We start from the raw sequence: 22,913 nt of genomic DNA, 5'->3' as shown, positions 1-22,913 counted from the left end.
GAACCCGCACCCCACTATGGAAACAGCTTCTTCCCTCCCACTCCCTGTTGGACCGCTGCCAAGTGGACAGGACCCACCCTGCTAACATGCTGACTAGACCGGGTGCGCACTCATGTTGATTTTGTCCATCCACACCAGACGCGAGCAGGACACACAGGTTGAAATATCAAAACGATATTGAACCGACTATATTAATTTGGGGACAGGTCGAAAAGCATTACACATTCATGGCAATTTAGCTAGCTAGCTTATTTGTCTTGGGATATAAACATTGGGTTGTTATTTTGACCTGAAATGCACAAGGTCCTCGACAATTAATCCACAGATAAAAAGGTAAACCCAGTTAGTTTCTAGTAATCTCTCTTCTTTGGACTTTATATGGCGGTTGGCAACCAACATTAAGGTGCATTACCACCAACTGGACTGGAGTGTGGACCTCAGCTCATCTATCAATCACCCACGTGGGTATATGCTCCTATCAACCAATGAGGAGATGGGAGAGGCGGGACTTGCAGACACTCGTTGACGCGCGCGAGCAGTTTGGATGCAATCATTGAATAACAAGTACGTGTACATTTATTTTGCAACGCTCGAGCACGTAACGCAAGGGGTGTCTTCCCTGCCTCACGCAGGAAGCGGCGCAGGTCCTAATCCAGGCACTTGTCATCTCCCGTCTGGATTACTGCAACTCGCTGTTGGCTGGGCTCCCTGCCTGTGCCATTAAACCCCTACAACTCATCCAGAACGCCGCAGCCCGTCTGGTGTTCAACTTTCCCAAGTTCTCTCACGTCACCCCGCTCCTCCGCTCTCTCCACTGGCTTCCAGTTGAAGCTCGCATCCGCTACAAGACCATGGTGCTTGCCTACGGAGCTGTGAGGGGAACGGCACCCCCGTACCTTCAGGCTCTGATCAGGCCCTACACCCAAACAAGGGCACTGCGTTCATCCACCTCTGGCCTGCTCGCCTCCCTACCTCTGAGGAAGTACAGTTCCCGCTCAGCCCAGTCAAAACTGTTCGCTGCTCTGGCACCCCAATGGTGGAACAAACTCCCTCACGACGCCAGGTCAGCGGAGTCAATCACCACCTTCCGGAGACACCTGAAACCCCACCTCTTTAAGGAATACCTAGGATAGGATAAAGTAATCCTTCTAACCCCCCCCCCCCTTAAAAGAGTTAGATGCACTATTGTAAAGTGGTTGTTCCACTGGATATCATAAGGTGAATGCACCAATTTGTAAGTCGCTCTGGATAAGAGCGTCTGCTAAATGACTTAAATGTAAATGTAATGTAAATGGGTGTGGTCAGCATGTAAGGCATTCCGAATGTGCACTGAGCTCACTCACTCCTCCCCTAGGACACGTGAAAGAGAGTTCCAGCTAAAATCCAGGGAGGCCCAGGGAGGGGTGTATTACTACCTTAATGTGAGGAGGCAGACTTTGGTACAAACTGTACATTGCCTCAGGGTGAGGCTACAGAGCTCTGAGGCAAGCCAGGAAGAATACAGAGTTCAGAGCTCTGAATATGATTGGAGGAGTATCAACCACTAGAATCTCCAATCCTATTAGCTTGTCCTTGGCTCGCAAACCATGATCTTCACTTGCAAAGTATGCATCACTCTTCACTCAGTGAAAAACAGCTGCCGTTGTCATGTGGCCGTAGGTCTCAAAAACAAGTTGTTCTGTTTTGTCTTCTCTAATTGAGACCCCACGGTAAGACGACTGTGTTTCAAACAAAGATACTGTAGCTAGCAAAGGAAATAGCTAGGTCTGGGATTCCAAAATAACATCAGAAAAGAGTCCAGAAGCGACATCTGGCTTTAATATCCGTAGAAACAAAACAGACCCTATCTGTCTAGGGAATGAAACAAACCACATGAAACAAATCACACTCTCTATGGGATAAACATACTAAGAAAACTAAGTGTCAATTGAAAGAAAATACACACATACACTCAATGGCTTCTCTTTAAATCCAGTATTAGAATCATAATTCAGCACAGCCATGAAGGAAGACATGGCTCATGCCGGTTTTCTCAAGGCTCATTGTTCATTCATCACCTACCGATAGAGCCTCCCCTTGGGCTACCATTGGAGTGAAAGCACAGAGTTCTGCCAGCCTGCACGCACAGTTTGCAGGAATACACGTCGTAACATCACTCCTCAGTCTTTGCAGGCCTAAGATTGCACATGGGTTCTTGGTCCTTAGGGATCCGTTTGGAGATTCAACATCCCATAATATGCCTCATCCAAAAGTCAGCTTCATAAAGAAGGCCAAAGGTATCAAGTCATTCTAGATGGTAAACCTATGGTGCATTTCCACTGTCAGGCTTTGCACCCGTGTTTGGCCCAAATATGTTGCCTTCTGAGGCCTGGCAATGGAAAAAGCCTGGAGTGACACCAGTGCTGCAGTGGCTAAGCACCAGTAGAGACCCCTAGGTGCTGTTGGCCTGCTCCTGCTCAAACAGGGCCATGGCTAAGTGCGACCGCGAGGCCAGGCCCTCCAGGTTACTGAGCACACAGCGGTGGTAGATGTCCTCGTTGAAGCGCGGGTTGCACGCCCGCCGCACGTACTTTTGCACTAGCGCCGGCTCCACCGCCCGGAACACGTGCAAGCCCGAGTAGCGCACGAAGATCTCGTACACGTCCATGCTCTCCAGCAGCTCATCGTTGTCTAGGATGTCAGCGGCCATCTTGGTGCGCGACGCCATGTAGTCGACGTTGTAGAAGCATGCCTCCTCAAAGACGTGGCGGTCGAAGCGTCCGTCGCGCGGTGCCTCGGCGGGGAAGGAGGCCAAGGTCTGCTGGTCGCGGTACAAGATGGTCTGGCTGAACTCCTGGAAGTGGGTGGGGAAGAACACCTGCCAGTTGCTGATGGCGTTCATGCGGCAGCGGTTGAGGAAGTCGGCGTTGAACTCGGTCCACACCGAGGCCAGGAAGAAGAGCGTGTCCACCGGGTGCTTCTTGGAGATTATGTCCATCAGCTTGACCTGCGAGGGCACCTCCGTCTTCACGCTGATCCAGGGGATCCTCACGTCGCCGTAGCGCTTCTCCACCTCGCCGATCATGGCCTTGATGCCGGCGAACACGTCCGACTGGCTAACGCGCTGGGCATCAAAGGGGTCGTAGACAAACAGGAAGGTGAGCAGGACGTTGTCGTGCGTGTCCAGCGTGTTCATCACATACATGTCCAGGAAGTTACCCACAAAGTCCTGCTCGCGGGCCGTGACGGGCAGGATGACCTGCACCCGGGTGGCCTCCGTCACATAGGGCATGGGGATGATTTCAATGGTGCTGAGGGGGCGGAGCAGGCTGACCCGCTTGGCGATCACCTGGCTGTGACCTTTCTGGGTGAAGGCTTCCAGGGCCAGGTCCAGCACGTACTCCATGCCCCGGGTGGGGTCGAAGCGCCGGTAGCCGTTGAGCAGGCGGCGTTTCTTGAAGCGCAGCTGGGGCTGGTAGCGCTCGTTGAGGTGCTCCACGGCCGTCTCCAGCACGGCGCTCACGTCGGCCCAGTTGGCGCCACGCAGTTCACACTTGGGGGCGCTGTCGGAGCATGAGTAGATGTGCTCCTCGGTGAAGTACTCCCAGTTGATGACCTCGAAACGAGTCTTTGGCATGAAAGGAGGATTGACCCCGATTGGCCAGATGGCCCCCGCCTTACCCTCTGGGGTCAACTCACTCAGGTTGTTGATCTGGACCTGGACAAAAGACAAAATAATAATGACACAACTGTGTTTACATGTATCAAAAGCATCTTAAAAGATTTATTTCTTCAATATTAGAATATTTATCAACAATGTTGAGGGTACTTGATTCAAGGCTTAACTGTAATGGGTTGACATTCTCCTTTGTCAGAGTCTCTCAAAGCTTATTATAAGCAATATTGTAAGTGTATTATATTGTATATGTATGTATTGTATGGGGGGTGTATTGTATTAGGGAATCATGTGATGCCTGTTGTATACTGTAGGCTATTGTCTATGTGGAGGACTTTGCGTGATTTGATTCTTAATTGCCCGAGTGGATAAATAAAGTTGTATTGAATTGAATTACAAAGTTCACACTTTTAAACTGACGGAATGTTTACAAAATGACATTAGCAGGTAAATTTAGAATGAGCTGAGTCGGAATTTCAAACATCACATCCTCACAAAACGGTTCGGTCACTGTTAAATGCATAAAATATTGGGTCAGACACAAATGTCTGCCCAGGCGTAGATTTTCGTAGAAATCGGTGCGGTATGTAGGAAAACAGAACATTTGCACACTGGACCCGTAACCAGTCAAACCAACACCAGTGCCGACTCCTCAAACAGCCAGAATCATACAAAAAGCCCATCTGATTCCATTAAATAAAATCAACCTGCAGCTGCTGTATCTGTAGGTAGGTCCTGTCCAGTTCGATCTGGCTGAAGCGTTTGTGCAGGCGGTACATGAGGCTGGGCTCTGACACAGGGTGCACTGTGAAGGCATTCTTAAACTGGGCACTGTCCTCTCGCTCTGGGTCTGCTTTCTTCCCCAGCTCAAAGGAGCGATATGTCATGTCCTGTAAGTAACATGCAAACAGTGGGGAGGGAAATGTTAGCCATCTCGTAGGTAAGACAACTGATGGGTGTAGTCAAAGTACAGTAAATCATGATGACATAGCATTGATAAAAGACTGGTAATCGTTATGGAACAACTCTATAAACATGTTTTATAATAATGATGTCTCAGCTGTGTGTTTACCTGGTGTACATCCACACAGCTCAGACCCAGGTAGTCGATGATGCAGCGCCCAAGCCACTCGTCAGGCCTGACGCTGAGGATGTCGTTGCGGCAGGTGTCCAGGTGGGGCTGCAGGCGGGCCAGCAGGCTGCGGGAGAGCAGATAGCCATAACCCCCGTGGCAGTACCTGGCCCTCTCTTCCCCACCGATGAACTCCTCTGACCGGCCCATGTAGAGGTCCTGTCCCGTGCTGAGGTGGCCCACCAGCTCGGCCAGCCTCTCGGCCTGCATGTAGGTGTCGTCCTGGGCCAGGAAGAACCAGTCGTAGTCCAAGCCATAGTGCTGGTGCAGGTGGCGTACCGTCTCGTACATCAGCCACACGGGCCGGTCGTCGCCGTGGGCCACCACCGTCATGCCGTGGGGGACCTTGGAGCTGTGCAGGCCCGTGAAGAAGAAGGTGCGGTGGAAGTGGTGGGCCACGGTGCGGTTCACCGCCACGGCCAGCGTGTTGAGGGTGGCCCGCGAGGTCAGCACACCCACCAGGAGGCGCTCTCGGATGCCCAGCTCCGTGTGGATGTAGCGGGTCCTGATCACAGAGGAGGGGTTCAGAGGGACATTCACTGTTTCAAATCAAACTCACTCATTACTGAGCGGAGCTGGGTGATTTATTTTATTACATAGATGAAATAAGGAACAGGCCCCATCTTACGGAGTGATTTACTATGCAATTACTAATATACTATTTAACAATATGTTAATAAAAAGTTGTTACAATGTTGTAAACTACAATGTTATTGTTTCTACTTAAAAATGCACTTGTTATAAGTTAGTTTAAAAACGTCTGGTAAATGACTATGTCAAGGTGAATGTAAGTCTTGAATGCGCCTAGTGTCCATTCTTGTCCAGATGGCTAGGTACTGGGATATGATTGTTGAACTCCACAGTCTAGACTTAACTCTCACCATCTGCAAAATGTAAGGATTTCGGCTATGACCAAAGGAGATCATAGTCATATTCAAGAGGTATCAAAATACTTCTGTAAGGTTAAGCCTTTCATAAAAGAAGACACTTCAATAAAATTGAATCATTCATGACTGACTGTACTTTGAAAACAGACCATCTCTTCAGACCCTCTAGGTTAACTGGCTAATTATAACTATCCAGGCCAATAAATCAGCTTTAAGAGGTGATTCGGAGAGAAGCGAGACAGTAGGATTATCAAACTGTATGGGGTCAATTCCACAGTAACAGAGTGATGCTGAGAATCCGATTTTTTTGGGATACTTTAAAAGTATGGCAAACAAAAACCATTGATTTCAAAGTTAAACAAACCATACAAATCTATGCACAATGACTACTTTTAACAATTTCCACGGAACATTTCGCAAAAATACATTACTCGAAAAACAATGCAGATGTCAAATTTGGTAACAGAATGACAGTAAAAACTCCCTCCGTTTAAGAGACTACATTTTAACAAAAAATATCTACCCAAATGAAGATTCAAAGATGTCTGCATAAAGAATTGGGTGTCAGCTATGACATGACACCTTGAGTTTGAAAAACAATATTATGGTTATTGAAGTGGATTAACACCCGGTAACAGAATGACATCATGGATCCCTGATATGTACTATACAAAAAATGCAGAATTATAAATGTCACTCTCTTCATGGTGATGCATCCTGAATAGGTACACAAAAGTATCTCTGATTCAGAGGGGTTGGGTTAAATGCGGAAGACACATTTGAGTTGAAGGCATTCAGTTGTACAACTGACTAGGTATCCCCCTTTCAACACACTGGCTATTATTCTAATGAGCTCCACCCCCCAAAAAGACCACATTTGTACCAATCTGTTTCACAAGTTTGGACATCTCAATACAGCACAGTACATTATACTGTACTCATGTAGTGTGCTCAATTGTACTGTACTACACTCTACTCTAATTTTCCTTACTGTACTCTGCTGTCCACACTTGTGAAACAGACATCTTTGGTGAGCTATACCCCTGTATAGCACTACCCCACTTTCTTTACTGATTTCTCTGAGCTATTGTCCTTGAGAACTATGATATACTCATTGTGTTGAGCGATTTTAATATTCATGTTGACAAAGATACTGACTCCAAAGCCATTGAATGTATTAATCTTTTGAGCTCTATGGACTTCATCCAACATGTTACTGGGCCCACCCATAACCGCGGCCATACTCTGGACCTGGTTATTACCAAGGGGCTTTCTTCTGGGCCCACCCATAACCGCGGCCATACTCTGGACCTGGTTATTACCAAGGGGCTTTCTTCTGGGCCCACCCATAACCGCGGCCATACTCTGGACCTGGTTATTACCAAGGGGCTTTCTTCTGGGCCCACCCATAACCGCGGCCATACTCTGGACCTGGTTATTACCAAGGGGCTTTCTTCTGGGCCCACCCATAACCGCGGCCATACTCTGGACCTGGTTATTACCAAGGGGCTTTCTTCTGTGCCCACCCATAACCGCGGCCATACTCTGGACCTGGTTATTACCAAGGGGCTTTCTTCTGGGCCCACGCATAACCGCGGCCATACTCTGGACCTGGTTATTACCAAGGGGCTTTCTTCTGGGCCCACCCATAACCGCGGCCATACTCTGGACCTGGTTATTACCAAGGGTCTTTCTATTGACATATCCTCTATTGTTGATGTTGCTTTATCTGATCACCACTGTGTATTTTGTTACTATCTTGTTGCCCATAGCACAGGGTAAAACTAAATGCATTATTCATTTTTACTGCAGTGGGCTAAATCAGGGTTACAGAGTGATTCCTGTTAGTCTTACACAAATCTAATTTGAAACAAAAGTATACACCTTACACACATGGCTATGGACTTTAAAAAAAAACCTGTACCATGTCAGACGTAGAGTTGAAATGTATTACATTTTGAGTTTATCCCAATATTACAATTTATATATACGGAACAAAAATATAAAACTGTTCTGCCTGCGGTTATGGAACCCCTACCTGTCCCAGACCTGCTGTTTTCAACTCTTAATGATCGGCTATGAAAAGCCAACTGAGATTTATTCCTGATTATTATTTGACCATGCTTGTCATTTATGAACATTTTGAAAATCTTGGCTCTCTCTAATTTTCTCCTTCTCTCTTTCTTTCTCTCGGAGGACCTGGGCCCTAGGACCATGCGTCGGGACTGCCGCCCGTGGTGACTCCTTGCTGTCCCCAGTCCGCCTGGCCTTGCTGCTATTCCAGTTTCAGCTGTTCTGCCTGCGGTTATGGAACCGCCACCTGTCCCAGACCTGTTGTTTTTCAACTCTTGATGATCGGCTATGAAAAGCCAACTGAAAATTATTCATGCTTATTATTTGACCATGCTTGTCACTTATGAACATTTTTGAACATCTTGGCATAGTTCTGTTATAATTTCCACCCGGCACAGCCAGAAGAGGACTGGCCACCCCTCATAGCCTGGTTCCTCTCTAGGTTTCTTCCTAGGTTTTGGCCTTTCTAGGGAGTTTTTCCTAGCCACCGTGCTTCTACACCTGCATTACTAGCTGTTTGGGGTTTTAGGCTGGGTGTCTGTACAGCACTTCGAGATATTAGCTGATGTACGAAGGGCTATATAAAATAAAATTGATTGATTGATTGATAAAACGCAACATGTCAAGTAAATTTCATGAGCTGAAATAAAAGATCTCTGAAATTTTCCATACGCACAAAAAGCTTATTTCTCTCAAATTGTGCACAAATTTGTTTACATCCCTGTTAGTGAGCACTTCTCATTTGCCAAGATAATCCATCCACCTGACAGGTGTGGCATATCAAGAAGCTGACTAAACAGCATGAGCAATACACAGGTGCACCTTGTGCTGGGGACAAAAGGCCACTAAAATGTGCAGTTCTGTCACAATGCCACAGATGGCTCAAGTTGAGGGAGCATGCAATTGGCATGCTGACTGCAGGAATGTCCACCAGAGCTGTTGCCAGATAATTTAATGTTAATTTCTCTACCATAAGCCGCCTCCAACATTGTTTTAGAGAATTTGGCAGTACGTCCAACCGGCCTCACAACCGCAGACCACATGTAACCACGCCAGCCCAGGACCTTCACATCCGGCTTCTTCACCTGCAGGCCCAGCTACCCGGACAGCTGATGAAACTGAAAAGTATTTCTGTCTGTAATCTAGCCCTTTTGTGGGGAAAAACTCATTCTGATTGGCTGGGCCTGGCTCCCCAGTGGGTTTGACAGAGAAACACTGAATGTCGTTTTATTTTATAATCTTTATTAATTATGAAATTATGGAAAATATTAATAACATTCCACCCATGAGGCCAAAGATGGCGCTTTTGGTCATTGACTGCAGGAAAGGGCTACGAAACGCTAACTTACCTCTGAAGTTGCTGCAGATTTTATTGAATGTATGAACAATACATCATCACCCATTCTGCCTTCCTCTTGTGATGACTTAGTTCATAACTGTAATACCAAATTAAGGGTAGTCATTGATGCCATAGCTCCAGTAAGGTTTAAAAAAGGCCACATCTAAACGGAGTGAGTGAGGAAACAAATCAATTAAAGAGAAATTGCAGAAAGGCAGGGCAGAAGTGGAGAAAGTCAAAGTTGCAGGTCCACTATGATATTTTGAGAGAGCAACTTGGCTATACACAGTGTACAAAACATTAAGGACACCTGCTCTTTCTATGACATAGACTGACCAGGTGAAACCTATGGTCCTTTATTGATGTCACCTGTTAAATCCATTTCAAATCAGTGTAGATGAAGGGGAGGAGACAGGTTAAAGAATTATTTTTAAGCCTTGAGACGTTCGAGAAATGAATTGTGTATGTGTGCCATTCAGAGGGTGAATGGGCAGACAAAATATTTAAGTTCCTTTGAACGGGGTATAGGAGCAGATGCCGGGCACACCAGTTTGTGTCAAGAACTGCAACACTTCTGGGTTTTTCACACTCAACAGTTTCCCGTGTGTATCAAGAATGGTCCACCACCCAAAGGAAATCCAGCCAACTGGAGTCAACATGGGACAGCATCCCTGTGGAACGCCTTGTACAGTCCATTCCCTGACAAATTGAGGCTGCTCTGAGGGTCAAAGGGGGGGGTGCAGCTCAATATTAGGAAGGTGTCCTTAATGTTTTGTACACTCAATGTATAACAAGGCAATTAGAAATGCCAGACAGAAAAATGAGCCTAACTTGATCACTAATAATCTGAGTAATTTGAGAGTGCTCTTCTCGACCATTGACGGCCTGATAAATCCAAACCCCGCAAACCTATGTGAACATTCCTCCACATCTAAATGTGATGACTTTGCGGCATGTTCCAGAGACAAGATAATAAACACTAGGCTGAGTATCAGTCAAGCAAGACCTGATGAGAAGTTTGATGATATGTGCCTACCACGCAAAGGCACTGTGGAGTTATTTTCCATGGTTGACGCAGACATGCTCAGGAAAGTGATATCACAACTTAAGTATTTTACCTGCCTTCTCGATCCTACCCCGCCCCTTCTTCAAAACAGTTTTTTATTGCATATCTGAAGAAGTGCAAGCTATTGTTAATCACTCCCTGTTCACGGGCACTTTCCCCACTGCACTACAAACTGCTATGGTGAAACGCCTTCAGAAGAAAAGTAATCAAGTCTTTAGCTTTTAGCAATTTTCAGTCAATCTCCAACCTTCCATTCTTGAAACAAAATTCTGGAGAAATTGATTTTCAAACAGCTAAATAATTTTTGAAGTGCCAACTGTATTTTTGAAAATTTTCCATTCGGTTTTCGTGCCCCCCAAGGCACAGAGACAGCCTTAGTTAAAGTGGTCAATTATCTTAGCGCCAACAAAGACCCCAAATAGCTCTCTGTCCTTGTACTCTTGGATTTAAGTGCTGCATTCAATACTGCTTACCATGATGTCCTTCTGGACAGACTGGAGAGGTGGGTTGTCCTCTCTGGTCCAGTTCTAAAGAGCACTGAATCAGCATACCACGAGTTTTAAACCTCAGAGGGAGACTGCACAGTATTCCCTTTGAGTCCGATCCAAAACTCTTCCATAGTGACCCGTGAATGCGGCCACATGACAGCTCGATCAGCTGTTCGATTTCACTTCCCGGCATGCTCACGGAGCCAGGATCACAGTCAAATGGATTTAGCTGATTCAGTCACTCATCTGTAGAATTTGTTTTTCCCCCCTGCATGCTTGCGTTCAGTTCAGTCAGTTTCCCAAATATGTCTGTTACATAGGCAATGAGACATTTTATTTCATTACACAGAAATTCAACAGTCTTCTTTTCTTTTTATCCATTACGAATGACAGTTCCCCTCTCAATTCAAAAGATCTTTCCAACACTTCCCCTTGATAACCACCAAACCTCGGTGTGAAATAGAACATTGTCCTGCTCTGATCCCATATCTCCACCTAGTTTTGCGAACAGGTGTGCACGAAGTAGTTTACAATAGAAGTTACCTGCTGCATATCTCAGAGTTCTGCTCTCAGCTCTTTTGCCGCCAGTTGCTCTCGGTGTATCTCCATTATAGCTCAGTGGGTGTATCATACAATGCGTCCATATAGCAGAGGGAGACACATTCATAACTCGAGTGCAGAGGCCTGCCCGCCGTCCCGTGATAGATGGAGCCCCATCTGTGCAAAAGCCCACCATTCAATCCCATGGAATCTGTTTTTCGTTAATATAGCCATGCAGCACCCTGAACATCCCATGTGCCGTTTCATGCTCGGGAATCGTGAGACAAAAAAAATATGTCCTCGTGAATAGCATCCTCTGACATGTAGCGAACAAAGGTCAATGCATCTCGGCCCTAACAGCAAACATCCATTTGGAGAGCATGAGGTGGGGAGTTTGAGTCGTTCAGTCAGAGTTACCACTTGATTGCTAGCTATAGCACCAATTATTAGTTTCAGTGTTATCTGACAAAGATATTGATGTGAGTGTCTATGCCTCCCCACACATTGTTTTCACCATATCAATTGTGGCTGGTAATATCAAAGTCTCTGCAATAGTGTATGGCATAGCGGGCTTAGCCATTCACCGTGGGAATGATTCAAGTGCAACGGTTAAGTGCGGCCTTTTCACACAATCTAAGGGCTCTCTGGGTGAATTTGAACTTTTAGATTTGAATAATTGTCATTTAGATTACAGTTAACCACATTACAATGATTGAGAGACAAAGACGATATTTTTTATATATACAGTACCAGTCAAAAGTTTGGACACCAACTCATTTTTAAATTTGTATATTTTATTATTATTATTATTATATTTTTTATTTATTTAACCTTTATTTAACTAAGCAAGCCAGTTAAGAACAAATTCTTATTTACAATGACGGCCTACCCCTCTGGGCCATGGAACTCCCAATCACGGCCAGATGTGATAGTCTGGATTCGAACCAGGGACTGTAGTGACGCCTCTTGCACTGAGATGCAGTGCCTTAGACCGCTGCGCCATTCAAGGGCTTTTCTTTATTTGTACTATTTTCTACATTGTAGAATAATAGTGAAGACATCTAAACTAGGAAATAACACATATGGAATCATGTAGTAACCCAAAAAAGTGTTAAACAAATCTTTTTTTATATTTGAGATTCTTCAAAGTAGCCACCCTTTGCCTTGATGACAGCTTTGCACACTCTTGGCATTCTCTCAACCAGCTTCATGAAGAATGCTTTTCCAACAGTCTTGAAGGAGTTCCCACATATGCTGAGCACTTGTTGGCTGCTTTTCCTTCCCTCTGCGGTCCAACTCATCCCAAACCATCTCAATTGGGTTGAGGTCGGGTGATTGTGGAGGCCAGGTCATCTGATGCATCACTCCATCACTCTCCTTGGTCAAATAGCCCTTACACAGCCTGGAGGTGTGTTGGGTCATTGTCCTGTTGAAAAACAAATGATAGTCCCACTAAGTGCAAACCAGATGGGATGGCGTATCGCTGCAGAATGCTGTGGTAGCCATGCTGGTTAAGTATGCCTTGAATTCTAAATAAATCACTGACAGTGTCACCAGTAAAACACCCCCACACCTCCTCCTCCATGCTTCACGGTGGGAACCACACATGTGGAGATCATCCGTTCAACTACTCTGCATCTCACAAAGACACGGCAGTTGGAACCAAAAATCTCACATTTGGACTCATCAGACCAAAGAACAGATGTCCACCGGTCTAATGTCCATTGCTCATGTTTCTTGGCCAAAGCAAGTCTCTTCTTCTTATTGGTGTTCTTATTATTGGTGACTACCTCATGAAGCTGGTTGAGAGAATGCCAAGAGTGTGCGAAGCTGTCATCAAGGCAAAGGGTGGCTACTTTGAAGAATCTCAAATATAAAAAATATTTGGATTTGTTTAACACTTTTCTGGTTACTACATTTTACCATAATATTTGTTTTAAACATGATTGTAATTTCATAGTTGTGATGTCTTCAATATTATTCTACAATGTAGAAAATAGTTTTAAAAAATTAAGAAAAACCCTTGAATGAGTAGGTGTGTGCAAACTTTTGACTGGTACTGTACGTATATTTAGTGTTAGAGAAAGGCTGCATATTTTCTAAAGGTCTGTCTTGATCAAAACGTCTGCCCCCATCGCTGTGAACGTCTCTATAGCTTGGCCTCCTGAACTCGTTAGGAACTTGCCTTTCATCTCATATTAATCTACTATTTTAGATTACTGGCTATAAATCGATGTTTGAATGTGCTACAGCGACAAAACCACTCCCTCCTGCTGCGTTACAATGTAAGGATCCCACACATATGCGTTGTTAGTGGCAGTGACGTAGGGTTCTGATGGACAGTAGGAAGATCGAATGAAATGGTAGGAGGGACATCCCCGCTTCAAGTGGTATCAGATTTCACATCCTTCTTCTCACAGGCAGTGAGACTCTGGGCTAACGCTCAATGCAAGCCATTTCAATCTATGGTGTCCACATATCGATCTATATGCGAAAATGTCAGTCGGAACCGGCACCAGAAACACTCAGGTCCCAAAAACAGGGGACTTTACATCTAAACAAATATAGACTCTAAGCTTTCATTTGACACCAAATTTGATGTGCTCCTATGAACTTCACGTTAGTGCTCAAGCCAGAGTTCTTTACATGGAATTGCCCATGGGCTTTTTAAACAAATCTTTATCAAGGGGTGAAATGTCAGTAGCGGTTTAATAGCATTGGCCATCTCTTTCTTTTCCTTCCTTTTTAAACAACTTTCATATAGCCTAAGAAATTATGGTATATGTTCCCTAAAAGTGTAGGCCGACATATTCTACGTCATATCAACCACAGAGTGGTTTAGACCCAGTATGAACAGAAAAAAGCCGTTTAAAAATGGGTGAACAAACAACGAAAATCTGTGAGAATCAAACAGACAGTGGCCTATAAAGGCCTTCATTTTGTAAAAAAGTGTGATGCATCTGCAGGGAAAGTCATGATTTGCGTCATTCACATATCGATGACGAATTTGGCAATGTTAGCGGGTTGCATAAGCGTTAGTTCCCAGAAAACACCACTCATATGCACTGGGGTGCATTATTTTTTTTAAACAGTTAAAAGAGGATTTCCTAAAAGAGATCCAATATCTCTGCATATATTTTTAAGCAGTGTCTTCCTTTTGGTCATTTTCATGTAGAAGTATTCATGTATACAAACATGTCAAGTTCATAGGAGCATGTCAAAGGAAAGAGCATGACAAAAAATGAATATAAAAAAAAAAAATGTTTTTAATGTGGAATAAGCAAAATGCTTTGATTTCTTGTCAAACAGATAAAAGGGGTCTTAGAAAACATCTACCCGAAAGTCTTAAAAGGTATTACAAAAACAATAATATTGAAGTAAATACCCCTGGCAACTAATTTAAACACTTTTTTCTGCCTTCTGTAAGTTTAAGGAACATTTCCTTGTACCTTGAAATTCCTTTACCAAAAACCCACAGATCTTTTAAGATATTGTCTAATTTCTTTCCCTCGTGTGAAGGGAGGACAATGAAAGTTCACTGAACTATCAAGTAAAGGTAGACCTACCTATCAATTAGTTAGTGTTTTTACTGATATCAATTTTGTATATTAATTATTAAGTCATTAAAAATCTAAATTCTGTTATCAAATCGGTCAGTCTGCCCTGGATTTCAGCGTCCACAGACATTCTTTTTAGTAGTTTTTTTTCAACCTTTATTTAACTAGGCAAGTCAGTAAAGAACAAATTCTTATTTACAATGATGGCTTACGCCGGCCAAACCCTCCTCTAACCCTGACAGCGCTGGGACAATAGTATGCCGCCCTACGGGACTCCCAATCACAGCCGGTTGTGATACATCCCGGGATCGAACCCGGGTCTGTAGTGACGCCTCTAGCACTGCCTTAGACCGCTGCGCCACACGGTTCCAAAGTACAGCACAGTTGAGTAGAGTATATTGTCAGGAGAGTAGAGTACAGTACACAGTAGAGAACACTAGAGTTGAGTACACTGTACTGAACTATACTCTACTGAACTATACTGTGCTGTACTTTGATGTCCAAACTTGTGAAACATAAACGTCTATGATTGGTCGGGTCCAGACCAACCAAATTTGGCCTCGTTTGGTGGCGGTCATTAAAATAATAGCCAGTTTGTTGTATAATACCCAAATATGCAAAAGGAGGATATTGCATATTTCTACCTGTGTGTACCTATTCAGGATACATCATCATGACGAGAATGACGTTCATATCCATAATTATGCATTTCTGTGTAGTATAGTTCAGGGACACATGATAAAATTATGTTACGGCAATTCTGTTACTGGGTGCAAATCCACTTGACTTATTGTAGTTCAATAACCTAAAGAGATTTTTTCTAAACTCAAGGTGTCAAGTCAAAGCTGACACCCTATTCCTTCTGCAGACATCTTCACATCTTAATTTGGAGAAGATATTTAAGAATTTTTGGATAACGTATGGTCAAATAAAAAACAGAAGAAGATTTAACCTAAATTCTGTTACAAAACTTTGCATCTGCACATTTCTTCCAATAAATGTGTTTTTGTAGAATTTTCTGTGTAAATTGTTAAAAGTAGTCATTGTGCATAGAGTTGTGTGGTTTGTTAAACTTTGAAATCAATGGTTTTTGTCTGGTATCCATTTAAGTGAAAAACCTGGCCATTTGCAAACTCTTATCTCTGAAACCTAGTGTTAAGCTAGGATGTGGTATTCCTCTGTACATCCATCCCAAAATGCTCACCTGAGGACCTTCTTGTGTGGTTTGTTGGGGTCCTTGTGGTATGGTATGATGCGTGGCTGGAAGTCCTCATTCCCAGGACCACCTCTCTGGTCCCCTGGGGGGTCTCCCCTATTGCTGCCCAGGAAGAGACCCCTATTGCCCAGTTCATCTCCACACAAGTCATATGTGTCTCCCTGGTTCCAGGAGACCATCAGCAGGCTCAGGCTGCATCCCAATGAGAGCCCCAGGATAAGGGGGAGAGCAGGCCTGAACACAGCCAGGAAGGAGGAAAGACGCATAACGAAGCGGTGGACTTCAGTGCTGTCAATCAAGTTTTATGTTATGTTCCTCTGAAATTCTCTACAAACATTTGTAGATTGCTGTTTAAAACCATGTAATGACCCTTCTGGTGAAGTGCCAACCACTTTCAAGCTAGGTTCAGTCAAGTCTGATAAATTGGCACAATCCTGGCTGTGTTGCACCATGGAGTAGATAGCTCACTACATCCTTATCTGTGCCATTTAAAGATAAGGTACTATAAGGTATTTACTATACAATAACTTGACACACTGAACAGACAGCTGTATTGACTGCTACTCTTCAGCAGTCAATACCTAGCTACTGTAATAGGCTTCTGTCCAATAATAAACCACACAGCTAGCTAGTAGGCTAACAAGTACGCTAGCCAGCTGAAAAAAACATTTGCAATTGGCTTGCTATGACTTAGCTAGCTAGTAAGGTGGCTGGCTAGTGTCCCAGCTCGCTAGCTACATACAATGAAACCAGGGCTTTACAATGCTGTAACGTTATTCATATTTTAGATAACTATCCTGACAAAACGATAACATCCAAGCCTCGGTATCAGGTAGCAAGCTACCTAGTTAACGGTGTTTGTCCTTCGTTCTCTCCCCAAAACAAAGGGTGTTTTCCTCTCCATTTTTGTTGATGCAGGCGCAATTATCCATATTTTGTCTGTAGGTGGTCAGAAAACTATAAAATTCCATGTCAGCGTGATCCACAGAAACACAGCATGCATGCTGTCTTTTCTTCAAATTATGTCAGGCTAATGATGTAGCTACAGTAGTTTACCAAGTCGACATTTTTTCCTCTCACTTCCTCAAAGTGAGTAATTCACCGCCTCCAAGTAAAGCATCTCTTTCAAATCTTCATGAATTCATAAAAAAAATGTTACTCGTCAGAGAGAAACCTCCTGGAAAGCGTGTCGTGCACTGGATAAGGTATTATCTGAAAATATTGCTTCTCATTCTGCATCCATTCTGCACTGCGCTTCTGGGTCAAAATGCTGTCAGACACGTCGTCATCAGACGTCTGTAGAGGGGGTCTGTAGAGGGGCCCTTCAAGTTCAATATCACCCAGTATTTGGAATGCTTATTTCTATTTTTTTCCTTCATTTTCTTGCATTCAAAAAGATACATTGTATGCATCCAGAACAGTAGTGAGGAAAATATTTAGCTAAAATCTTATTTGAAGGGGGGAGGGAAACTAATCATCTCTTTTATGTGACTCAACTCAAACTTGATATCAAAGATTATATCCAAATCATTGCTTTATTTTGTAAATCATAGTCTGATTACTTATGCAACTCAAACATGGACCAATACATTTGATTTAATATCCACCGTATTACTTTATTATCCATCCTTACAACTTTCAATTTTCCATAATCTGAAACTAACCCTGATTCAGATGACCATCCTACCCATGCTAGATTACGGAGACATCATTTATAGATCGGCAGGTATGGGTGCTCTCGAACGGCTAGATGTTCTTTACCATTCGGCCATCAGATTTGCCACCAATGCTCCTTATAGGACACATCACTGCACTCTTCTGTAAACTGGTCATCTCTTTACACCCGTCGCAAGACCCACTGGTTGTTGCTTATTTATAAAAACCCTCTTAGGCCTCACTCCCCCCTATCTGAGATATCTACTGCAGCCCTCATCCTCCACATACAACACCCGTTCTGCCAGTCACATTCTGTTAAAGGTCCCCAAAGCACACACATCCCTGGGTCGCTCGTCTTTTCAGTTCGCTGGTTTTATCTCAATCTCTTCATTCAAAGACTCAATCATGGACACTCTTACTGACAGTTGTGGCTGCTTTGCGTGATGTGTTGTTGTCTCTACCTGCTTGCCCTTTGTGCTGTTGTCTGTGCCCAATAATGTTTTAGTTTTTTTAGGGGTGGATCAGCTTAATATTGCGGAAAGATTGTTACTTCCATCAATGTAATTGTCTGCATCATTTCCAATCCCCCATATCTTTTTTTTGGTAAATATATATATCCATATACATACACGTACATACCCATACATATGCATACATAAACATTCATACATATAACCATATATACATACACATACCTATATAGATATACATACTCTTTTTTAGAATATACCTTTATTATTCCCAGCAAACCCTACCACCCTTCCCCCAATTGGAGTAAACTAATAAACAATAACACTTAGGCTTCCAACTTCAGTTTATACATATTATACACATATACACATATTATACACCGTACGGGCTCGGGAGAGACGAAGGTCGAAAGCCATGCGTCCTCCGAAACACAACCCAACCAAGCCGCACTGCTTCTTAACACAGCGTGCCTCCAACCCGGAAGCCAGCCGCACCAATGTGTCGGAGGAAACACCATGCACCTGGCTCCCTTGATTAGCGCGCACTGCGCCCGGCCCGCCACAGGAGTCGCTGGTGCGCGATGAGACAAGGATATCCCTACCGGCCAAACCCTCCCTAACCCGGACGACGATAGGCCAATTGTGCGTCGCCCCACGGACGTCCCGGTCGCGGCCGGCTGCGACAGAGCCTATTATACACATTGTACAGACACAATCTATTTTACAATAGTTATATTTTGTTTGTTTTTAGTCCTTCCTCTATTTCTTTGTTCTTAACTGACTTGCCTAGTTAAATAAAGGTTAAATCAAAAAAGAATACAATAAAAAGCACCTTTGGCAGCCATAACAGCCTTGAGTCTTCTTGGGTATGACGCTACAAGCTTGGCACACCTGTGTTTGGAGAGTTTCTCCCATTCTTCTCTGCAGATTCTCTCAAGCTCTGTCAGGTTGGATGGGGAGCGTTGCTGCACAGCTATTTTTAGGTCTCAAGTGCTCAGCATATGTGTGAACTCCTTCAAGACGGTTGGAAAAGCATTCCAGGTGAAGCTGGTTGAGAGAATGCCAAGAGTGTGCAAAGCTGTCATCAAGGCAAAGGGTGGCTACTTTGAAGAATCTCAAATATAAAACATATTTTGATTTGATTAACACTTTTTTGGTTACTACATGATTCCATGTGTTATTTAATAGTTTTGATGTAAAAAAAATAAAGAAAAACCTTTGAATGAGTAGGTGTGTCCAAATTTTGGACTGGTAGTGTATATGTCGCAAGTAAAAGCCGAGTTGATACAATTCCATGTCTGGAAGGTTAAAATCAGCCTCAGACGTTACACGTTTTCCTTATTATTCTGAGTTTTATTTGGCCATGTAAAGTCTTATGACCGAGTATACTTTTTTTAAAGAATGTCTTAAGAGGGGTGATTGGTATTGCCATTTTAAAGAGGTTTATTTTACCTGTAAGATTTATGGGAATATTTCCCCCTTTAATTAGATCTGCTTTCATATTGTTCAGTAACGAGATAGTTATCTTTATATGTTTGTTGTCACTTATTAAGCATCCTAAACCATGGATTTTTTTGGTCCACTTAAAGGATTGCTGTAGATCATGAGTTATTATTTTTATGTTTCCTAACGCCATTATTTCGTTTTTTTCCCCAAGTTAATTTTATATGCTGAGATTTTTAATATGAATCTGCAAATGTTTTGAGCAATTTCTGAGTTTATGTTTTGAGCAATTTCTGAGTTTTCAATATTGGTCAGGTATACTCAAATAACTTGAGTTTATATTCATGTTTATCAATACTGATACCTGTTACGTTTCGGTCCTGTCTAATTCTTTCTGCAAGCGGTTCAGTTGCCAGTGAAAACAGGAGGGGGGAGAGGGGATAGCCCCGTCTTGGGTCCCTTTCTAAAGCAATTTCATCAGATAATCTATTATTTTTGTATTATTTCAGCTGGTAAGTTGAAAGCCTCCAAAGTTTTGAATATAAAAGGCCTATCATAAATGTGTAGCTCATTGTATTAAACTGCAACATGTTCTTGTATTTATTTGTGTCTATTTTTTATAAACCGTATTTGATTTATATGTATCAAGTCTGGTAAGACTTTTGCCATTCTATTGCTTATGAGCTTTGTTATTACGTTATTGTAACAATTTATTAAACTTATGGGTCTGTAATCAACAGGGGACTCTCCAGATTGTCCTGGTTTTAATATAACTGAAATAACTGTTTGATACATGGAACTAGGAAGCACTGAACTGAGTGACGTGTGTTGTCATTTGTGTAAACAGTGGCGCTACTTTCTCACAAAATGTTAAATATAATTCTATGGGAAGGGGGTCCATTCCTGGTGCTTTTTTCCTTGCAAATGTTTTAACAGTGTGATATTTATTTTTGAGTGTTTGAGGGTCTAAGAAGGCTGTAGGATCAGTCCAACTGTTTAATTCGGATTGATATCGATTTTCATAGAAGCCGTTAAAATGGTCATTATAATCGCGTTTTCTAATTAACGCATTTATGTCTTTATCTTTAAAAATGATAACTGGTTTGGCATGTAGCCATTTTGTGAGGGCTTGGTTCTGATGGGGAACGACAGTTGAACTAAGCTCATGACGCATTTATAAGTTATAATATTCAATAATCAAAGGCTATATATCGTTAATTTAAAAGTAAAACTATATTGTGCCGTTGCGTACAAGGAACTGCTCGTATGCATTGAGCCTTTCTAAAGCCATTCACAATTTCCTCTTGAACAAATACTGTATATTCTTATGAAGAAATCAGAGGTTATTCACACTATGGCTCATTTTAGTGTTGCAAGTCATTTTATTATCCTTCCTGTGGAAAGATCCCCCTCTTGTTATCATTGTTCAGAATGTTAGCTCAAAGAGTGACAACCAGGTCAGTAGGAAACAATGAGTCTGTTTTTATTTGAGTTTGAGCTCTCATTTCTTGTGTTCCTTTCTTATTCACTCAACTGTCTCTTCCTCCTCCAGTCACACATATACAAGAACCTGAGGTTCAGTGTTGACCTGGACCCGTGAGTGGCTCTGGTGGGGCCTAACGCAGCAGGAAGTTTACTCTACTCAAACTCCTGATAGGAGAGGGAGATAGCGCCATTTGTCAACTCTTGTTTTACCATATTGTAATGACAGTACTGCATATACGGTAATACCCCTCGTTCTTTGTCTGGCTCTCCAGCTTCTCCCCACTGATGGCCTGATTAGAAAACATTCTTTACGTGAAGATTGGCCGATATCACCAGGTAGAAACATTAAAAGTTGCCTGGTATTCCCAAAGACAGCCGCCCCCTGCCGGTCACTGGGTTTTGATTGACAGGCATAAAAAAAAAACTGCTTTTATGCATGGATGCTGCAACTCTCTGCAGCCAAAGTCCTAAAGGCCTTTGTACTTCACATCTATTCTTGGTCAGCACATTTGCTTGTTAATGTGTATCTGAATGTATCTGATATATGTATGATTTATTTATCTGCAGCATCTGACAGAGCAGCTGAACCTATCTCCTCTGGAGTACATGCAGTACTACCTGGAGATCAAGGAGATGCAGAAGATCATCGGCCATTATGGCCTCACAGGAAAATAACAGGTGAGATCGAAGAGCTCAGTCCGGGCCCATGAACCACCGGAGAAGCATAGACCGAATCAGATTGTTCACTTGGTACAGAAACATTGTTTTGAAGTGAACCCTGTATCGAAAGTGTCTATGGCATGATTGTTGTACAGGAATTTGTAGAATTTGGCTGACACCATCAACAACTACAAAGGGCGGCATGAGGCTGGTTAGCCACGACCGGGCACTTATTTGTACTTCACATCACTTAGCCTAATGTGCAACACAATTTAAAACCCTACCAGGTCAATAGAATTGGGGAGAAAAGGAACATGTTTTCAAATTAGGTTTGTTCATTTCCTATCAGTCTGATATAGAGCTGTGACATCAACTGTTCTTTTTATTTTTCCAAGTGGCTCAGAAGATCTGGGTGTGTGAGAAGCAAACCATCACCAAATTGAACAGAGACTTCCTGGCATACAAAGAATATTTGAAATCAAAGATTGACAACCAAGCACATCTAGAGCCCCTGCAATCTGAGCTAGTAAACCCAATCTCCATCATGGACTTGGCCTCCAAGTGCATGTGTGGTGGAACAATATTCCTCACCCGCTCTGGGGTGACGTTTCCCCTAGGTACAGCTCTAGGATAAGATTCCTCTTCCCCCAATCCTAACCATTAGTGGGGAAAATGCAAAACTGACCCAAGATCAGCGTCTACGTCCCTTCCGTCTTCAAGAGAGCGAGAGTTGCACCCCTTCTGAAAAAACCTACACTCGATCCCTCCGATGTCAACAACTACAGACCAGTATCCCTTCTTTCTTTTCTCTCCAAAACTCTTGAACGTGCCGTCCTTGGCCAGCTCTCCTGCTATCTCTCTCAGAATTACCTTCTTGATCCAAATCAGTCAGGTTTCAAGACTAGTCATTCAACTGAGACTGCCCTTCTCTGTGTCACGGAGGCGCTCCGCACTGCTAAAGCTAACTCTCTCTCCTCTGCTCTCATCCTTCTAGACCTATCGGCTGCCTTTGATACTGTGAACCATCAGATCCTCCTCTCCACCCTCTCCGAGCTGGGCATCTCCGGCGCGGCCCACGCTTGGATTGCGTCCTACCTGACAGGTCGCTCCTACCAGGTGGCGTGGCGAGAATCTGTCTCCGCACCACGTGCTCTCACCACTGGTGTCCCCCAGGGCTCTGTTCTAGGCCCTCTCCTATTCTCACTATACACCAAGTCACTTGGCTCTGTCATATCCTCACATGGTC

The 22,913-nt window shown here is 43.5% G+C and overlaps 1 protein-coding gene across 1 annotated transcript; it reads right to left on the bottom strand.

Annotated features, from left to right (window-relative positions):
* Positions 1-1,796: 1,796 nt before the first annotated feature.
* Positions 1,797-17,237, bottom strand: LOC139583804 (chondroitin sulfate glucuronyltransferase-like). The gene is made up of 4 exons (XM_071415295.1): positions 15,942-17,237; positions 4,728-5,292; positions 4,363-4,545; positions 1,797-3,697 (listed from the first exon to the last, which is right to left on the bottom strand). Exons 1-4 carry the CDS (start codon positions 16,217-16,219, stop codon positions 2,432-2,434), a joined length of 2,292 nt encoding a protein of 763 aa, XP_071271396.1. The 5' UTR covers positions 16,220-17,237; the 3' UTR covers positions 1,797-2,431.
* Positions 17,238-22,913: the final 5,676 nt, after the last annotated feature.

Source organism: Salvelinus alpinus, chromosome 8, assembly GCF_045679555.1.
Source record: "Salvelinus alpinus chromosome 8, SLU_Salpinus.1, whole genome shotgun sequence".
Taxonomy (NCBI): Eukaryota; Metazoa; Chordata; class Actinopteri; order Salmoniformes; family Salmonidae; genus Salvelinus; species Salvelinus alpinus.
Note: the sequence above shows the minus strand (reverse complement) of the source record. Positions and strands in the feature narration are given on the sequence as shown.

Bases quoted from the DNA above. Each gene is read 5' to 3' on its own strand.
- LOC139583804 (XM_071415295.1), bottom strand. From the start codon at position 16,219: ATGCGTCTTTCCTCCTTCCTGGCTGTGTTCAGGCCTGCTCTCCCCCTT. The intron at 5,293-15,941 runs GTGAGCATTTTG...CTCTGTGATCAG, and splicing joins CCACACAAGAAGGTCCTCAG to GACCCGCTACATCCACACGG. The intron at 3,698-4,362 runs GTTGATTTTATT...TCTTTTGTCCAG, and splicing joins TACAGATACAGCAGCTGCAG to GTCCAGATCAACAACCTGAG.